At 36.2% G+C, this 21,320-nt stretch overlaps 1 protein-coding gene across 5 annotated transcripts in view; it reads right to left on the reverse strand.

Moving 5' to 3' along the window:
• nAChRalpha7 (nicotinic Acetylcholine Receptor alpha7) overlaps positions 1-21,320 on the reverse strand; it is a 322,772-nt gene that overhangs the window by 84,292 nt on the left and 217,160 nt on the right. For all 5 annotated transcript variants that reach the window (XM_067786137.1, XM_067786135.1, XM_067786136.1 and 2 more), the window contains exon 6: positions 16,174-16,354. In XM_067786137.1, the coding sequence (XP_067642238.1) occupies positions 16,174-16,354 (181 nt within the window). The remainder of the gene's footprint in view (positions 1-16,173; positions 16,355-21,320) is intronic.

Below are 21,320 nucleotides of genomic sequence, written 5' to 3' on the forward strand. Positions count from 1 at the left end.
TATTTTAAGAGGGCGTGGGCCTTAGTTCTTTATGTGAACGCCTTTTCGAGATATCGCCATAAACGTGGACCCGGGGTGACTCTATAATGCGTTTGTACAATATGGGTATCAAATGAAAGGTGCTAATGAGTATTTTAAAAGGGTGTGGGCCTTAGTTCTATAGGTTGACGCCTCTTCTAGATATCGCCATAAAGGTGGACCAGGGGTTACTCTAGAATTTGTTTGTACGATATGGGTATCAAATGAAAGGTGTTAATGAGTATTTTAAGAGGGCGTGGGCCTTAGTTCTTTATGTGAACGCCTTTTCGAGATATCGCCATAAACGTGGACCAGGGGTGACTCTATAATGCGTTTGTACAATATGGGTATCAAATGAAAGGTGCTAATGAGTATTTTAAGAGGGCGTGGGCCTTAGTTCTTTATGTGAACGCCTTTTCGAGATATCGCCATAAACGTGGACCCGGGGTGACTCTATAATGCGTTTGTACAATATGGGTATCAAATGAAAGGTGCTAATGAGTATTTTAAAAGGGTGTGGGCCTTAGTTCTATAGGTTGACGCCTCTTCTAGATATCGCCATAAAGGTGGACCAGGGGTTACTCTAGAATTTGTTTGTACGATATGGGTATCAAATGAAAGGTGTTAATGAGTATTTTAAGAGGGCGTGGGCCTTAGTTCTTTATGTGAACGCCTTTTCGAGATATCGCCATAAACGTGGACCAGGGGTGACTCTATAATGCGTTTGTACAATATGGGTATCAAATGAAAGGTGCTAATGAGTATTTTAAAAGGGTGTGGGCCTTAGTTCTATAGGTTGACGCCTCTTCTAGATATCGCCATAAAGGTGGACCAGGGGTTACTCTGGAATTTGTTTGTACGATATGGGTATCAAATGAAAGGTGTTAATGAGTATTTTAAAAGGGAGTGGGCCTTAGATCTATAGGTGGATGCCCTTTCGAGATATCGTCATAAAGGTGGGCCAGGGGGACTCTATAATGCGTTTGTACAATATGGGTATCAAATGAAAGGTGTTAATGAGTATTTTAAAAGGGAGTGGGCCTTAGATCTATAGGTGGATGCCCTTTCGAGATATCGTCATAAAGGTGGGCCAGGGGGACTCTATAATGCGTTTGTACAATATGGGTATCAAATGAAAGGTGTTAATGAGTATTTTAAGAGGGCGTGGGCCTTAGTTCTTTATGTGAACGCCTTTTCGAGATATCGCCATAAACGTGGACCAGGGGTGACTCTATAATGCGTTTGTACAATATGGGTATCAAATGAAAGGTGCTAATGAGTATTTTAAGAGGGCGTGGGCCTTAGTTCTTTATGTGAACGCCTTTTCGAGATATCTCCATAAACGTGGACCAGGGCTGACTCTATAATGCGTTTGTACAATATGGGTATCAAATGAAAGGTGCTAATGAGTATTTTAAAAGGGTGTGGGCCTTAGTTCTATAGGTTGACGCCTCTTCTAGATATCGCCATAAAGGTGGACCAGGGGTTACTCTAGAATTTGTTTGTACGATACGGGTATCAAATGAAAGGTGTTAATGAGTATTTTAAGAGGGCGTGGGCCTTAGTTCTTTATGTGAACGCCTTTTCGAGATATCGCCATAAACGTGGACCAGGGGTGACTCTATAATGCGTTTGTACAATATGGGTATCAAATGAAAGGTGCTAATGAGTATTTTAAAAGGGTGTGGGCCTTAGTTCTATAGGTTGACGCCTCTTCTAGATATCGCCATAAAGGTGGACCAGGGGTTACTCTAGAATTTGTTTGTACGATATGGGTATCAAATGAAAGGTGTTAATGAGTATTTTAAAAGGGAGTGGGCCTTAGATCTATAGGTGGATGCCCTTTCGAGATATCGTCATAAAGGTGGGCCAGGGGGACTCTAGAATTTTTGTGTACGATATGGGTATCAAATGAAAGGTGTTAATAAGTATTTTAAAAGGGAGTGGGCCTTAGTTCTATAGGTGGATGCCTTTTCGAGATATCGACATAAAGGTGGACCAGGGGTGACTCTAGAATTTGTTTATACGATATGGGTATCAAATGAAAGGTGTTAACGAGTATTTTAAAAAGGAGTGGGCCTTAGTTCTATAGGTGGATGCCTTTTCGAGATATCGACATAAAGGTGGACCAGGGGTTACTCTAGAATTTGTTTGTACGATATGGGTATCAAATGAAAGGTGTTAATGAGTATTTTAAAAGGGAGTGGGCCTTAGTTCTATAGGTGGATGCCTTTTCGAGATATCGACATAAAGGTGGACCAGGGGTTACTCTAGAATTTGTTTGTACGATATGGGTATCAAATGAAAGGTGTTAATGAGTATTTTAAAAGGGTGTGGGCCTTAGTTCTATAGGTGGACGCCTTTTCGAGATATCGACATAAAGGTGGACCAGGGGTTACTCTAGAATTTGTTTGTACGATATGGGTATCAAATGAAAGGTGTTAATGAGTATTTTAAAAGGGAGTGGGCCTTAGATCTATAGGTGGATGCCCTTTCGAGATATCGTCATAAAGGTGGGCCAGGGGGACTCTAGAATTTTTGTGTACGATATGGGTATCAAATGAAAGGTGTTAATGAGTATTTTAAAAGGGAGTGGGCCTTAGTTCTATAGGTGGATGCCTTTTCGAGATATCGACATAAAGGTGGACCAGGGGTGACTCTAGAATTTGTTTATACGATATGGGTATCAAATGAAAGGTGTTAATGAGTATTTTAAAAAGGAGTGGGCCTTAGTTCTATATGTGGATGCCTTTTCGAGATATCGCCATAAACGTGGACCAGGGGTGACTCTAGAATGTGTTTGTACGATATGGGTATCAAACTAAAGGTATTAATGAGGGTTTTAAAAGGGAGTGGCCCTTAGTTGTATATGTGAAGGCGTTTTCGAGATATCTACCAAAATGTGGACCAGGGTGATCCAGAACATCATCTGTCGGGTACCGATAATTTGTTTATATATGTAATACCACGTACAGTATTCCTTCCAAGATTCCAAGGGCTTCTGATTTCGCCCTGCACAACTTTTTCATTTTCTTCTACTTAATTTTACCAAGTTTTTTTTTAAAGTTATATTTTGCGTCAATAGACCAATAAAATTACCATGTTTCATTTCTTTTTTTGTATTTGGTATATAATTATGGCATTTTTTTCATTTTTCGTAATTTTCGATATCGAAAAAGTGGGCGTGGTCATAGTCGGATTTCGGCCATTTTTTACACCAATACAAAGTGAGTTCAGATAAGTACGTGAACTGAGTTTAGTAAAGATATATCGATTTTTGCTCAAGTTATCGTGTTAACGGCCGAGCGGAAGGACAGACGATCGACTGTGTATAAAAACTGGGCGTGGCTTCAACCGATTTCGCCCTTTTTCACAGAAAACAGTTATCGTCCTCGGAGCTAAGTCTCTACCACATTTCACAAGGATTGGTTAATTTTTGTTCGACTTATGGCATTAAAAGCATCCTAGACAAATTAAATGAAAAAGGGCGCAGCCACGCCCATTTTGAAATTTTCTTTTATTTTTGTATTTTGTTGCATCATATCATTACTGGAGTTGAACGTTGGCATAATTTACTTATATGCTGTAAAGATATTAACTTTTCTTTTAAAATTTGAATTAAAAATTTTTTTTTTAAAAAGTGGGCGTGGTCGTTTTTAGATTTTGCTAATTTTTATTAAGCAGACATAAAGTAATAAGAGTAACGTTCCTGCCAAATTTCATCATGATATCTTCAACGACTGCCAAATTACAGCTTGCAAAACTTCTAAATTACCTTCATTTAAAAGTGGGCGGTGCCACGCCCATTGTCCAAAATTTTACTAGTTTTCTATTCTGCGTCATAAGCTCAACTCACCTACCAAGTTTCATCGCTTTATCCGTCTTTGGTAATGAATTATCGCACTTTTTCGGTTTTTCGAAATTTCGATATCGAAAAAGTGGGCGTGGTTATTGTCCGATACCGTTCATTTTAAATAGCGATCTGAGATGAGTACCCAGGAACCTACATACCAAATTTCATCAAGATACCTCTAATTTTACTCAAGTTATCGTGTTGACGGACAGACGGACGGACGGACGGACGGACATGGCTCAATCAAATTTTTTTTCGATCCTGATTATTTTGATATATGGAAGTCTATATCTATCTCGATTCCTTTATATATGTACAACCAACCGTTATCCAATCAAACTTAATATACTCTGTGAGCTCTGCTCAACTGAGTATAAAAATGTCAACTTTACTGTACTTCAATTACAACAAGCAACATAACTAAAGCTATTTTTTGTAACGCAGTGTTATTCATCCGCCTTTCGTAGAAACAATTCTAGTAATTTACCTAAATTATTGGCGTATCACATTTCATTCATCTGTATCTTATAGCCGTTAATGATGCTGTCGGCACTCCTTTCGTAATATAGTGCAGTGGTGCACTCGAGAGCTTTGGAAAGCTATTCGGCGCTTACCTAAAAGCTGTAAACATCTCTTGCGTGAATTCTATGCTCAAGGACTCTCCATGTAAACACATACTACCAAAAAAAGTTGCGTTTGTATTCGAAGCTCTGCGGGTAAGTAAATCGCTTATTTTCTTAATGCTTCATATGCATAAATTGGTTGGTTTAATATTGCTTTTCAGCAATGGAGGTCATATCACCCCAAAGGGCAAGCAGCCACGTTAAAAAATTGACGAGTACTTCATTGCCGTTAAGCTGCCATACAAAGTAAAAAAAAAGGAAAGAAAAAACAAAAAATAAAAAGTTTCAAAATTTTTTAAGGCACCAGCAATAACGTAGCTGAAAAAAACGCATTATAAAGTGTGTGAATGTGCATGCTTACATACTTATACATATTTACGATGAGATATGTGTTAAGGTAGGCACTTCCACATTTTTGGCAGATTTTCATTCCTCGCATTCGCAGCATAAAAATTAGCGAAATTTCAACAAAAAACAGGTAACTATATTATGTGTGTCTGTAAATTCCTTTTGTATGAACGCTTGTAAGCCGGAAATCCGGCATCGCAATTTACGCGTACTCTTGGGAGAGATGAGAGGCACTGCTATTTACAAAACTGACAGCGAATTGCGTCCCAGAGTTACATATTCATCCGTTGCGAGCCGAGTGGTTTTTTAATTGCTTTGCTACTGTATTGGTATGCTCATAGTCAAATATTGATATGCAATCTGGAAATTACGTAATCAATGCATATTGAAATTTTTGTTTGCAAGGTGAGTGGTACAACAGGACCCGTTTAACTTGGTCGCTGATTTAAGACTACATATCAGGTCCTTTTAGTAAATTTGCAATTCCTATCATCTCCACCTATTCTTCATCACGCTGCTTTCGATCAAAAAAATGTCAAATACATATTAGAGATGAAAAGAAAATAATGTCCTATCACTGAACAGAATAGAATATTCCCGTGGTAGGTATACCTGCCGTAAAATGCTAATAAAATCAGTAGCTTCTTAGTTGCGGGGAGTATAAGAAAATTTATCTCGAGACATTTGGGCTTGTATCAGCGTCTTGGATACATACCCGGCTAACAAAAACAACAACAAGCTTTTGAGATTACCAGCAGTATTGGAAACTAATCTCTAACTAACAGAACATTTATTTTTAGTACCTTTGGAACTTTGAGGAGTTGCACTCATCTTTTAACAAAATTTGTTTACAACACCTACAATAACGTTACAAAACTACCGAATCCAAAATATCGGTTCCAAATCGCCAAAGTATGGATATAATATTATGTCATATCGTAAGCGTAGCTAGTGTAGTTACGAACATAAAAATGGTCTTTAAGCTAATGCATGAATTGAACCTTCTAGGCAATTCATGAGAAACTTGGGGTCGCTAGAGCCTCCGCTGATAAAGAAATAGTAATAGTATAGGTGGAGAAGCTATTATTGCGCTGGCCCTCATACAATGAAACCAGTTCTTCATATAGAAATATAAATACAATACCGCTTGTCGCTGTTGAAATCAGCTGTTGTTATTGTTGTTGAAATCAGCTCTTTGGTGATTGTTGGGTGGGAAGCTGTTGCGGAATGAAATTCATTGGAAAACCCATATTCAGGGACCTTTCCGAACCTCATGAAATCTTATCAACAACTTTACAATATTTTTCCTTTTTTCTTTAGGAGTTTTGTTATCAAGACGAAGAGAAATTGATTGTCCCCTGGTGGGAAAAGCTCACTTGGAAGCATGAAGGTCAGTTGTGATACTTAGCTTTAGCTCTTTAGAAAGCCATTGCGTTGCAACGATATTATTGCTCAAACGAAAGTTTTGATACTAATTTGACCGAAACTCAACTGGATGTTAGTACAGAGCAATCAAACATGGTTTTTAATCAAAAATGTCGAATTTTGTCAAGAATTGCACATATACCTCCTTCCACTACAAACGCTGCTACAGCAACAACGAATTGTGCGAATAATCCAGACACACATGTAACTAGGCAAGCGAGGGAACTGTAGCAAAGTGGAAGATATAAAATCAGCGACGATCAGCTTTATCTTAAGTCATTGTGGGTGAGTTGCAATGAAACACATCGTAATGTAAATTGCAACTCTCGACGTTAGTTACGTACTCATTCGGAAATTCAGTTTTACGAACCGTTAATGAAAAAATCGCTAAATCATCATAATCCTCGCAGTATGAGAAACTAAAAACCACTTTAATTATATAAGTCGTACAAAAGCAATTACATTCTCAACAAGCATTTAAATTTTGTTTGAAACGAATTTGATTAATGGCAACCTAAGCACCTATTCCTAATTTTAGATAAAACAAGTAAGGACGGCTAAGCTCGGGTGTAACCGAACATTACATACTCAGCTGAGAGCTTTGGAGACAAAATAAGGGAAAATCACCATTTAGCAAAATGAACCTAGGGTAACCTTAAAATGTGTTTGTATGATATGTATATCAAATGAAAGGTGTTAAAGAGTAGTTTAAAAGGGAGTGGGCCTTAGTTCTATAGGTGGACGCAATTTCAGGATATCGCCATAAAGGTGGACCACGGGTGACTCTAGAATGTGTGCTGTATGATATGGGTATCAAATTAAAGGTATTAATGGGAGTTTTAAAAGGGAGAAGCCCTTAGTTGTATATATGAAGGCGTTTTCGAGATATCGACCAAAATGTGGACCAGGGTGACCCAGAACATCTTCTGTCGGGTACCGCTAATTTATTTATATATGTCATACCACGAACAGTATACCTGCCAAGATTCCAAGGGCTTTTGATTTCGCCCTGCAGAACTTTTTCATTTTTTTCTACTGAATATGGTAAGTGTCACACCCATTTTGCACAGTTTTTTCTAAGGTTATATTTTGCATCAATAAACCAATCCAATTACCATGTTTCATCTCTTTTTTCATATTTGGTACAGAATTATGGCATTTTTTTCATTTTTCGTAATTTTCGATATCGGAAAATGGGGCGTGGTCATAGTCGGATTTAGGCCTTATTTTATACCAAGATAAAGTGACTTCAGATAAGTACGTGAACTAAGTTTAGTTAAGATATATCGATTTTTGCTCAAGTTATCGTGTTAACGGCCGAGCGGAAGGACAGACGTTCGTATAAAATCTGGGCGTGGCTTCAACCGATTTCGCCCATTTTCACAAAAAAACAGTTGTCGTCATACAATTTATGTCCCTACTAAATTTCACAAGGATTGGTAAATTTTTGTTCGACTTATGGCATTAAAAGTATTCTAGAAGAATTAAATGAAAAAGGACGGAGTTACGCCCATTTTGAAATTTTCTTTTACTTTGTATTTTGTTGCACCATATCATTACTGGAGTTGAATGTTGACATAATTTACTTTTATACTGTAAAGATATTAAATTTTTTGTTAAAGTTTGACTTAAAAAATTTTTTTTTTAAAAGTAGGCGTGTTCGTCATCCGATTTCGCTAATTTTTATTTAGCCCACATATAGTAATAGGAGTGACGTGCCTACCAAATTTGATCACGATATCTTCAACGACTGCCAAATTACAGTTTGCAAAACTTTTAAATTAGCTTCATTTAAAAGTGGGCAGTGCCACGCCCATTGTCCAAAATTTTTCTAATTTTCTATTTTGCGTCATAAGGTCAACGCACGTACCAAGATTCATCGCTTTATCCATCTTTGGTAATGAATTATCGCACTTTTTCGGTTTTTCGAAATATTCGATATCGAAAAAGTGGGCGTGGTTGTAGTCCGATTTCGTTCGTTTTAAATAGCGATCTGAGATGAGCGCCCAAGAACCCACGTACCAAATTTCATCAAGATACCTCAAAATTTACTCAAGATATCGTGTTTACAGACGAACGGACAGACGGACGGACATGGCTAAATGAATTTCTCTTTTCAGCCAGATCATTTTGATATATATAAATCTATATCTATCTCGATTAGTTTATGCCGTTACGGACTACCGTTATGCGAACAAAGTTAATATACTCTGTGAGCTCTGCTCATCTGAGTATAAAAATGCTAGTGGCCTTAGTGGTATTTGAAAACATCTTTTGCTACGCAACTAACAATTCAATTACCCACGCTGTGACCGTGTCATCACAAATATATTTGGCTTTTAACCAAAAAAGAAAAAGCAAAAAAGTCCTTCTCAAATCGGAGTTAACAAAACAGCATTTTTAATTTCCTTAGTAAAACGCTCAAGGTCATATCAGCAGCATTTTCGTGAATGTCAACAAATTTTCTTCTACATGAATAATTCGCAGAAGCATTTAAGTATATACTATGTATGTGCATATGTATGTATGTATATTCGTTTATTCATTTGTTTGATGTGCGAACATAAAGAAAGAAAGCTACACAGAGAATTCAAGATTATGTCCAATTGAGCATAGCGCGGCGATGAAATCAGTGCCGGAAGTCAAATCGTTTGGTCATGTACACAGCATGGGTACGTAGGAAGCCCAAAAATATTACATGCCTAAGGACAACAAAAGTTAATTTCGAATAAAAAGGAAATGCAGAAATTCATAGGAAAAAAGTTATTTTTTATGCAATAAGCTTTCGGCATAAATCGAATAATAACAAATAAACTTGTTTGTATTTTTTTCGAAAGATTCACACGCGCATTGTAGGATTTTGTAACTGAAAGCCTGCTGGGGCCGCCCACAGTTTTGCTCCTTCCGTTTTTGCTATAAAAAGTTAGCAAGTGAAATATTTCTTTATACCAAAAAAAAGTTTCGTTGCCAAAAGAAAAAAATTTAAATTGAAAATAGTGGCAAGTTACCTCCCGCATAGAAATACAATGGATTTACTTCACAGCAAACCACAACGTATCGCTCTTTCTAAGCCAGTAATTTTGACTTAAACTAAATTTGTTTTTGCGGCTACGCTGAAAATCAAATATTTATGCAAAATTTACGCATTTTGGTGTCATTGTCGGTTGGACTTTGCTGTGCTGCCACAAGCTTATGTAAATTTTTGGCTTAATATTGCATGAGGAATTTTATGGCGTAATTCAGGAAATTGAAAATTCTCTATACAATTATGTGAGCGCATGAATTAGTGATGTGAAGTTCCGAGTATTAAATAAAATGAAGACAAACCAACTTTAACACTGCCTTTGTGCAAATGGATTAGATAGCAGTGTGTCCTTAAATACAGTTACTGTGAAAAATTTTGGAATTCGGCCCCCTTTGTAACCACAGCAATTTTTACAAATGCATATAAAGAACAGCTAAAAGCGTAGAAGTTATAACAAGAACACAAACGTGAATATGTGTACAGAAATAAGTAATAAATGAGCAACTATTCGAGAAGGCGGTTCGTTAAAGTCTAGACCCAAGGTGAACGAGGTAACTGAGAGTATAAAAGCAGCGCAGCTGAGGAATGGAGAATCAGTTTGATTTTAACACGGTTTAAGTGAAGTATGCAAGTATAGCAATTGTGAAGTACTACTGCCGCAGTAAAGTTGTAAATAAAGAACAATTTGCTATACTGAATACTTGAGTTATTTATCCGACAGTTCAGTGATCCGAGCGTTAGCGGAAGGTGCAGAATAATCAGGAATAACTAAAATCCGTAACATTATATTTGGATCAGTGCACCACCTAAGAATGTTTTTGGCATATGTATTGCTTTTTTATTGTCTTCTGAACTACTATGTAAATTCTAGAATCTTGCTCAGATGTTACTTGAAAACTATATATACCAAATCGCAAATGAGTTTGTGAGCTAATTAGCGGACATTTTTCCCCCTATTTTTCCCTTGTTTTGTATGAGTTTTTATAAAGATTTCTAAAAACTTCGATCCTGGCCTTATCTAAAAGATTTTTGCATCTTAAATGTAGTATATTTATACTGTGATGAAAATTAGTATCACTAAGTGATACTCACATCACTAAGCCGTATTAAATAAAGGAACAACAAAAATAAAGCAAGCTGCCACTCTTGGTACGTAAACAAATCAATCATCATTTCCGCACATATTTACATACAAGGCAACGAAGAGATACTCGCAAACACATGTAATCATCAGCCGAAGTAGTGCTCACATATACAAACGCATATGGCTATGCGAGAGATTATAAACTACAAATACACATGCATATAGCTGGTAACCAAGTAGTAGATCCTAGAATAGGAAACGTGTAGACATTTGGAGAATTATGCGGACAAGGTAACAGAGAGTATAAAAACAGCACAAGCTGAGTAGTCAGTAAGGAGTTTGATTTGAACACGCGATTAGTTGTGAAGTAAGAGATATTGTGAAGTACTCTCAAAGTAATCTAATAAAGAACATTTTGCATTACTGAATATTGGAGTTATTTATTTAGCAGAAGGTTTGGAATAAGCGGAATTTCCCTAAATTCGTTACAATACCATTCTGATATTTGCTCAAAGTTAATTAAAAATAAAAAAATTGTACACATTTTTTTCTTATTCTGAGTTCTGGAGAATATCCCAAGTTTTAGATTCTTACTTAACGGAAATCTATTTAAAAATCGATTGAAATCTTCCAGCAAGATTTTGAACGAACACCCAATTAATCATTCGAATCTCGAAATATAAAATTCTAGCAAAATTAAACAGGGGGTACCACATTATACAGGGTGGTGTCCTATCCCCTCTTCTGCTTAGTTTCTACACGTCAAAACTCCCTCACTCACCAGAAGGAGTTACAATCATTTCCCATGCCGGCGACTGCACGATTATGGCAACGGGACTTGGCCCTTCAATTGATGAATTAGTTTCTAAAATAAACAGATATCTCTCCGATCTTTCTAGTTTATTCATCTCGCCCAACCTGATTTATCACCGACAAAATCCATGGCCACTCTGCTTACGACGTGGAAGAAACAGATGTGGCAAATATTGGACGTTCACGTCGATGGTGTCACACTACCGACTGTCGGTCAAGCAAAGATCTTAGAGTTAACGTTCAGTAATTCTCTGATCTTCAAAACGCATGCCACAGAAATTGCTTGGCAGCACATGCGGAAAGGATAAAGAAACGTTGCTAATCACGTACAAAGCAATTGGCCGGCCACTCATGAGCTCCGCGTCACCAGTTTGGTCACCTGGTCTTAATAACACATACTGGAAAAGGCTGCAGGACTTTCAAGCTGCAATCAGAACTGCCACCGGATGTCTCCTTATGACCCCAGAACACCACCTACATAGTGAGGCCAAATTGCTAAACATTCCTCGTGCTGAACAGGCAGGATATCTACAATACCATTTTATTTTTGAATATCAGGGAATATCGTTTCTGTTATTTTGAAACTATATGACTATTTCCGCCTTTCAAATGTTCTGAAAACAATACTGAATTGGAAATCAAATAATTACTGAAAGACGGTGGTCATTATTAATGGGTCCAAAATTAATACTGAATGATTCGAACCAAATCCCGAAATGATCACACCATGCCTAACATTAGGCGTGGAAATTTACAATATAGTTTCAGCATATTGTTCCAGATCCACTCTAGAAAATAGCGGACCAGCTAAAAAGATAACCAACAATCAAATCAATCTGAATTTAATCTAAAAATTGTTTAAAAGCGCCTTGGGTACATTTTTCGTTGTTTTGGAGCCAATGCTATTTGTGATCGAAATTTGATTCTCCAATATTTCATTATCAAATTTTTCTGGAACGGTTAACTTATATTCTGTTTTTATGCTGCGTTTGTATTGTAGCGAATTTTGTCGAGCTTCACGCATCCCTATTCCAATCCAACTAGTCAACTTAGCTAAAGACGAAAAATATCTAGAGAGAGCCTTTAAGAATATGATACGGGAATAATTCAGAGGCGCATAGATGCAACCTGGTGTAGAACCTTTAACACTAGCAGACTGGCAAAGTGATAATGGATGTCGGGGAATTGTAAAATTTTTCGTACAAAATAACTCAACAACAAAAAACTAGAGGGCGCTGATCAAAGATAATACATTGTGCTCATGGTAGACTTGGTATCTTCAGACTGCCCCAAGAGTTTCATTTTGGTGCTAACCTTAAAATGTGTGGCATCTCTTTGACTGCCAATGAATTGCTCATACATATGGTTGGCTTGCACTATTAACAATATCGCTTTTCTACCAACTGTCAACATTTGTCAATCTTTAGAAAAACCACAAAAACGTGAATTAAATTGCAAGTCAGTAATGCACATTTTGTTCATGCGCTATGCAGAGTTAAATATGTACTCACATATGGGTATAAATATTAAATATTCTCATGTTAGGTAGATAATAAATATGCAAGAGAGCTCGTACTTGCACTTGATTGCCACTTGCTTAAGCCAACACTTAGTATGTGGTTGCTATAAAGCAGCCAAAAGCAGCTAAGATAGCTTTCAGCACTCTGCCACAATGTCAATTTGAGTGCAACTGAAGATTTTGGCAAACCTTCAAGATTTGTACAGTTATTCTTGAGATTAAAATTGAAATTTTGTATATTTGCTTTTACAAATCTACTTTTGTCTTTGTTGCAATGCAGGGGATTTGTTTTGTTTTACGCACCACAAGCAAACTTTAAAGTGTGTAGGGAAGTACGAGGTTTGATCAAAAAATGCTGTAAATAAATTTATTATTTAACTATCGCAATCGGAGACAAGAAAGCCCTGTTTATTTGATGGCACCATCTTTGAAATGGTAAAATATTGCAATCGAGTCCAGAAACTTATACAATTTTTAAGAATCCGCTTACAATATAATTAGAAGGAAAACAATTTAACAAAGTGGCGCCCGAGCAAAAAAAATAAAAAAGCCATGTGCATAATAAATCGGGAGTGTAAAATAGTTGGCATACTTTAAGATGCAGTTAACTTCCCGGGGAGTATTAAGTAACTGTACTTTTTATTAATTTGAATTCTATGAATTTGCCACGAAACAGTCGGAACAGTGAAGATATACCGTACTTATTTACCCCACCTCGTTTTGCAGCAAAATTACCATAGCTTCTATCTTTTTCTTCTACATAATGAGTGGCAATCAAGAAACTTTCTTCAAGTATTTAAAATAAAAAGAAAAAAGCTTTTAAAATGAGAAAATATTCAGAGTTGGTGGTGCCAACGCATGCCAATGTCATTAGCTGCTCTTAGGTAAATCTTTTTTGTTTTGCGAAAAATGGTGTAGAATTTTGTCTTTTGACTCAACGGCACTTTCCACTGTGGAAATTTAATAAATAGAATGTTTGAAGTATAAATGCGATTTTGCATCATTTTTCAATACTAATCATAATTTGAGGGGATAAAATGGGGTTTATCAAAGGATGAGGTAGCACTCAGCTAAGCCAGGGTTGAGAAGATGTTACACAAATTCTCACCGAATAAAAACCAGTTTTTTTCATGTTACGTTTGAATACACACATACCTGTAGTTTTTGAGGAGTATAACATTTTGGCTTGGGTAAACGGTGTTTGGAAAAGTTGAGCAGCAATTTATGATAAGGGAAATCAGATGAATTGACAGTAGCTGAGAGACGCGGAAGTTTTGGAATCGTATTAGAAGAAACCTATTTGTTTGTTTGTTTGTTTGTAGTTTCAAGGTGCTTCCATTCATTTCTTTGAATGACAGACTACCTTGGCCCGGCTTACTTAGAAGCTATAACGCCATAACTAATTCTTATTTTGTGAAATCTTTCTCAGAAGTTTGCTGTCTTTAGATTGCTGTACAGTTGCTCCACCAACACACAGGTAATGCACTAAGGCCAGAACCATGTGAGTAGGTTTCTGCGTAATTGAGGATATTATATATTTAGATACTTTCCGAATTAATGGTTTAATCCAAGTACGATAATCTTTGTTTTTCAAACGTTCTTAATTCAATTTTTTGTCATTTCGATTCCCGCGCTATACGCCATTTTATACTCAACCACATGAATAGCATCCTTTTATAGCACGCGGTCGAGTTGTGGGGAAAACCGAACTTGACGCGACGACGTTACAAAACGAAGTGAGAAGAAACCTATGAGTAAAAAGTGAGCAGCTGAGCAGCCCAGTAATACTGTTGGCAGCAACGACAAATGAAAAGCAGTAAAAGGATATCCCTTCACCACTTGAAAGGGCAAGAGGGACTGCTACTCAAGATAAGCATCGAAAATGTGCAAATTTTGCTGATCTCCTTGAGGAGGGATTGCATTACCTTACCGACTTATAATAGGGGTTGATATGAAATCAGCAATCTGCACCCCAAAATTCGCTCTTGTGTTCGAGAAGAATTTTTAAGCTCTAGTCGAAGCAATATGGAGAGAATGGTATAAAGTAGAGAGGAAGAACGTCCTTTGACAGAACCGGTAGTTTTGCAGCAGCAAGTTTGAGCTAAGCATGGGACCGAGGCACAGTAGGAACTGATAATACGGGAACGAGAGAGAAGTAGGAGTGCCATTATGTTTGGGAGTGGAAGTGAGATACATTTTTTAAGGAAGAAATGCAGGAATAATTGGAGAGAATAATATGGAGAGTGAAGAGAGGAAGCGTAGATCCTTTTAAAAAGTAGCCAAACCACTTTTTGGGCAGAACGGAGTCTGATAGGAATGCTGGTCTAAAACAAAAACAATTTCTTTGTAAAATTTATCATAATTAAACGAACCTTATGTAGAGAGGAAACCAATGAACTAATTAATTTGTCTAATTTCCGGCTGAGCAATAATGCAATTAAAAATATTTCGATTTAATTTAATTTTAACAATTTTACACACAATTTGAATCGTGCCAAATAAAGCGAAATAAAAAAAAAAAAAATTGTACAACAAAATGAACAATAATGACTCTACATAAATAATTAAAAAAAGTGCAAGCTTCCAAAACCCGAATTAGCCACTAAAATGACCAACAATAAAAACAACAATTACCGCAAAATGCCGTTAAAAATATTCAATGTAACTGTATGATGCGCAACAACACATGCTGCTTTAAAAAAATGTTGTTGTTGTTGTAGGCATATTAAATATCCATTAAAATTAATTACACAAATGACACCAATAAAATTATTTCACGTTTGCTCGCTGGTTCATTATTGCTTATCGTTTAAGGACTGTTTTGTTCTCTTGTGATAATTGTACAGTGAATATTAGGGCGGGTCGATTTAAAAATCGCTCATTGCTCTGTTAAAATCGTATTCTAGGGATCAAAATAAGAAACTTTGCCGAAGGAACCATACCTCTAAAACGAATTCTGGTGTCCCCCAATTTGGGTCGAACTTTTGGGAATTGGTAATTTCAATTCTACCTGCTGTGTCTTTTGGTGGCTTAAAAAAAAACAACACAAGCAATTTTACGATCTGCAATTGTGTCACAGTGATACCTTCATTTTTTTTAATTTTTCATTTCATTCTGACTAAATAAATTTCTAAAGAGAAAAATAAACTCCAAAAAGAAAAAAAAATAGGCATTTCAAAGTAGGATTTTTCAAAATATGCCCCTACCCAAAAGTTCGACCCAAATTGGGGGACACCAGAATTCGTTTTAGAGGTATGGTTCCTTCGGCAAAGTTTCTTATTTTGATCCCTAGAATATGATTTTCACAGACCAATGGGCAATTTTTTTGCCTCCCCACAAATCGACCCGGCCTAGACAGAGAGATTCGACCATTTATATTTTTTAATCAAAATTATTGAAAGATTTATGTTAGCAATACATTTTTTAAACTTCATAAACCTTACGCTTTATTATATATTCACTTACCTGAAAGCCATCATAAGTCCATGACCCGAATTTCATTTCACAACGCTGATCATCGAACGGAAACCACGTGATATCAATTTTACAGGTCGATTTGAAAATACCGGGTGGAACGTAAAGACACGAACCATTATTTCGCACGACAACATTCGTGGCGTATGTACCATCAAAGCCCTCATCAGCGCTGTAAACAAATTTTAAAATTTTTTTTTGTATTTTTTCCGAAAAGGACATTTGAAAACATATTTAAAAAAAAAAAAATGATCCCAAACGGTAAATTTTTGAAAAAGTTATAGCATTTTAAAAAAACACCGTTTTCCAACTCAAAATAAGTTTTAAATATTTTGAAAAAAACGGCCCACTCCGGGATTAGTGGGGATGATTGCAGAATTGATTGAAGTTTTTTTGAGAAAAAAAGGGCGAAATTCGAAAAATCTCGAAAAACTGAAAAATTACAAAAAAAAAACTTTAAAAATTTTTATTTAAAAACAAATTAAAAAAAAAAAGATCCCAAACGGTCAATTTTTGAAAAACTTATAGAATTTTGAAAACAAAAACGGAGTTTTTGTAAAAATTCATAACGTTTTTTGAGTTGGATGAAAAAATTTGAAAAACTTCTGAAAAACATCTTTCGTAAGCTAGAAAAAGAAGAAAAACTTTCAGCCAATTCTAAAGGGGTCGGGTTCAAAATTGGTTGAAATGGGATGGAATACCCCATTTATATATATATATATATATTTAACTCAAAAACCGGGTTACGTATTCGGTGAATATTTCCATTATGATAGAATAACTTAAGGATTTAGGAGTTGATGGTGTTGCTATTAACCTCTTTGAAAGTTTTCTTTCTATCCGTTAACAGTTTGTTCTAATTAAAGATTCGAAAAGCTCAATTAAAACTGTAAAAAGTGTTGTTCCGTAATGATCCAAATTAGCACCCACATTATTTCTAATATATGTATATCAAAAACATATTTAAACTTGATTTAAATGGAACACCCCAATTTAATGCCAATGAAAGGACTATCCTTTATGTAACTGATACTCGTGATTCACTTTTAGCCAATACTTGAGAAGATTTAAAGACAATTTCTCAATCGTCCCAATATAATCTATTGAAAATTAATCCTTCAAAAACTAACATCCAATCTTTAACAACATACTAAATCCAAGTTTGAATGGTCTGAAAGGCTGATTGTTTTATTTCTTGAATCGACAGTTTAAAATATTTTGGAATTTGGTTTAATGCAAATTAAGCTGGTGAGAACATGTAAGGAAATTTAAAATGAAATTGATAATGCTGAATTTTGTTATTTATAGAATTGAAAATTTATTCCACCAAAGCAAAACAACTCCCTGTTTTTATTACATATTAATTATTTGAATCCTAATTGGAATATATAAAGTGAACAACTAATGATATACAAAGAATATAGAATAATATAATAAATAATATTAATTTAGTTTAAAAAAACTAGAAAACACGCTTTTAGATATTGGGTTTTAGTATCTAAAGTCCACTTAGATATTTGATGTTGATAGCACCGTAGCAAAGAGGTTCATGTCTCCTCTATTAAGCACAACTCGTTTTGTAGCGAGTTAATTAAGCACTGCCGCTAATTGCCGCTAAATGGGTCTAATTCTCCTTTGCGCGCTTAGCCTAGAGAGTTGCAAGCAAGCATACATACAAGTGAAGCTAATATAAGAGTGTTAAAAACTTTCTAAATTTGCCATGAAGGACGGCAAGTGAGCTGCTGTATCAAAAAAGGTTAGATGTTCGCAAGAATTCCATTTTGCAGACGTTAGTAGAATTTTATAAAATAAAAAATAATTTAATGAAAACAAGTAAGGAAGGTTAAGTTCGGGTGTAACCGAACATTACATACTCAGTTGAGAGCTATGGTGACAACATAAGGGAAAATAACCATGTAGGAAAATGAACCGAGGGTAATCCTGGAAAGTGTTTGTATGACATGTGTATCAAATGAAAGGCATTAAAGAGTATTTTATGAGGGAGTGCGCCATAGTTCTATAGGTGGACGCCATTTAGGGATATAGCCATAAAGGTGGATCAGGGTTGACTCTAGAATGCGTTTGTACGATATGGGTATCAAATGAAAGGTATTAATGAGTATTTTAAAAGAGCGTGGACCTAAGTTCTATATATGGACGCCTTTTCGAGATATCGCCGTAAATATGGACCAGGGGTGACTCTAAAATGCGTTTGCACAATATGGGCATCAAACGAAAGGTGTTAATGAGTATTTTAAAAGGGAGTGGGCCTTAGTTCTATAGGTGGACGCCGTTTCGAGATATCGCCATAAAGGTGGACCAGGGGTGACCCTAGAATTTGTTTGTACAATATGGGTATCAAAAGAAAGGTGCTAATGAGTATTTTAAAAGGGTGTGGGGCTTAGTTCTATAGGTGGACACCTTTTCGGAATATCGCCACAAAGGTGGACCAGGGGTGACTCTAGAATGTGTTTGTACGATATGGGTATCAAATTAAAGGTATTAATGAGGGTTTTAAAAGGGAGTGGTGGTTGTTGTATAGGTGGTCGCATTTTCGAGATATCGCCATAAAGGTGGACCAGGGGTGACCCTAGAATTTGTTTGTACAATATGGGCATCAAAAGAAAGGTGATAATGAGTATTTTAAAAGGGAGTATTCCTTAGTTCCATAGGTGGACGCCGTTTCTAGATATCGCCATAAAGGTGGAGCAGGGGTGACCCTAGAATTTGTTTGTACAATATGGGTATCCAAAGAAAGGTGTTAATTAGTATTTTAAAAGGGTGTGGGGCTTAGTTCTATAGGTGGACGCCTTTTCGAGATATCGCCATAAAGGTGGACCAGGGGTGACTCTAGAATGAGTTTGTACGATATGGGTATCAAATTAAAGGTATTAATGAGAGTTTTAAAAGGGAGTGGTGGTAGTTGTATATGTGAAGGCGTTTTCCAGATATCGACCAAAATGTGGACTAAGGTGACCCAGAACATTATCGGTTGGATACCGCTAATTTATTTATATATGTAATACCTGGCAAGATTTTAAGGGTGTTTTATTTCGCCCTGCAGAACTTTTTCATTTTCTTCTACTTAATATGGTAGGTGTCACAACCATTTTATAAAGTTTTTTCTAAAGTTATATTTCGCGTCAATAAAACAATCCAATTACCTTACCATGTTTCATCCCTTTTTTCGTATTTGGTATAGAATTATGGCATTTTTTTCATTTTTCGCAATTTTCGATATCGAAAAAGTGGGCGTGGTCATAGTCGGATTTCGTTCATTTTTCATACCAAGGTAAAGTGGGTTCAGGTAAGTACGTGAACTGAGTTTAGTAAAGATATATCGATTTTTGCTCAAGTTATCGTGTTAACGGCCATGCGGAAGGACAGACGGACGACTGTGTATAAAAACTGGGCGTGGCATCAACCGATTTCGCCCGTTTTCACAGAAAGCAGTTATCGTCAGAAAATCTATGCCCCTACCAAATTTCAAAAGGATTGGTTAATTTTTGTTCGACTTATGGCGTTAAAAGTATCCTAGACAAATTAAATGAAAAAGGGCGGAGCCACGCCCATTTTTAAATTTTCTTTTATTTTTGTATTTTGTTGCACCATATCATTACTGGAGTTTAATCTTGACATAATTTACTTATATACTGTAAAGATATTAAATTTTTTGTTAAAATTTTACTTTAAAAAAATTTTTTTTTTAAAAGTGGGCGTGGTCCTTCTCCGATTTTGCTTACTTTATTAAGCGTACATACAGTAATAATAGTAACGTTCCTGCCAAATTTCATCATGATATCTTCAACGACTGCCAAATTACAGCTTGCAAAAAATTTTAAATTACCTTCTTTAAAAAGTGGGCGATGCCACGCCCATTGTCCAAAATTTTACTAATTTTGTATTTTGCGTCATAAGCTCAACTCATCTACCAAGTTTCGTCGCTTTATCGGTCTTTTGTAATGAATTATCGCACTTTTTCGGTTTTTCGAAATTTTCGATATCGAAAAAGTGGGCGTGGTTATAGTCCGATATCGTTCATTTTAAATAGCGATCTGAGATGAGTGCTCAGGAACCTACATACCATATTTCATCAAGATACCTCAAAATTTACTCAAGTTATCGTGTTAACGGACGGACGGACGGACGGACATGGCTCAATCAAATTTTTTTTCGATCCTGATTATTTTGATATATGGAAGTCTATATCTATCTCCATTCCTTTATATATGTACAACCAACCGTTATCCAATCAAACTTAATATACTCTGTGAGCTCTGCTCAACTGAGTATAAAAATCTCGAACATACCGGAATAAGCAAACCCGTAATATACTCCAGCTTCTTTTCCAATTCGCGTCGTGCTCTTTTTAATTTTTCCTACAAATTGACGGAACGGGACCTACTTGTTTTATGCCGATTCCGAACGGCATCTGTCAGGCAAATGAGTTTCCACTGAGAAGCTTTTCATGGCAGAAATACCCTCGGAGTGCTTGCCGAACACTGCCGAGGGGCGATCCCGCTTAGACAAATTTTCTTCTAATTGAAAAAAAATTGTTCCTAAAACTTTGATGTTGCTTTGAACGGGAAGTTAACCCAGGACCATTTTTGTAGAAGAATGGAGAACAAAATCTTTTCCCCTCAGGAACCCATGCAAAATGCCTCTTGCTAAGAAGTGCTAATTTGAGCTGTGGAGGTAATTGGGAAGTAAAGTCCTTTTTTACCGCACTGGGGAACAAATGCGCCTTCTTAAAAGCACTTGTCTGGACTTAAAAGTTAATAACATCTTTGGGAATTAAATGATTTTCGCAAACAGAGGAAGACTTGCTTAACGTCGGATTACAGCTCTTTACCTACTGACGTCGCCCACTGGACTAGGAGCCTTAAAACACAGTATGGTTCCAAGGCATAAGCACCACATACAGCACAAGTCGTCAATGTTTTCGACATCTTATTTGATTTTTATTTTTTGTTAAACTAACACTCAAACTGCTCATAATTTTTATATATTTGGTCTATTTGATTTCCCTTTTTATCTCTGGCACAACAACCAAGCATTCGGCATTGGAAATTTATCCTATAGCATACATGTATGTATGTAAACATAAGCTAAATACCGCGAACAACTTTTTCGATTTC

This window comes from Eurosta solidaginis, chromosome 4 (genome assembly GCF_040869045.1).
Source record: "Eurosta solidaginis isolate ZX-2024a chromosome 4, ASM4086904v1, whole genome shotgun sequence".
Taxonomy (NCBI): domain Eukaryota; kingdom Metazoa; phylum Arthropoda; class Insecta; order Diptera; family Tephritidae; genus Eurosta; species Eurosta solidaginis.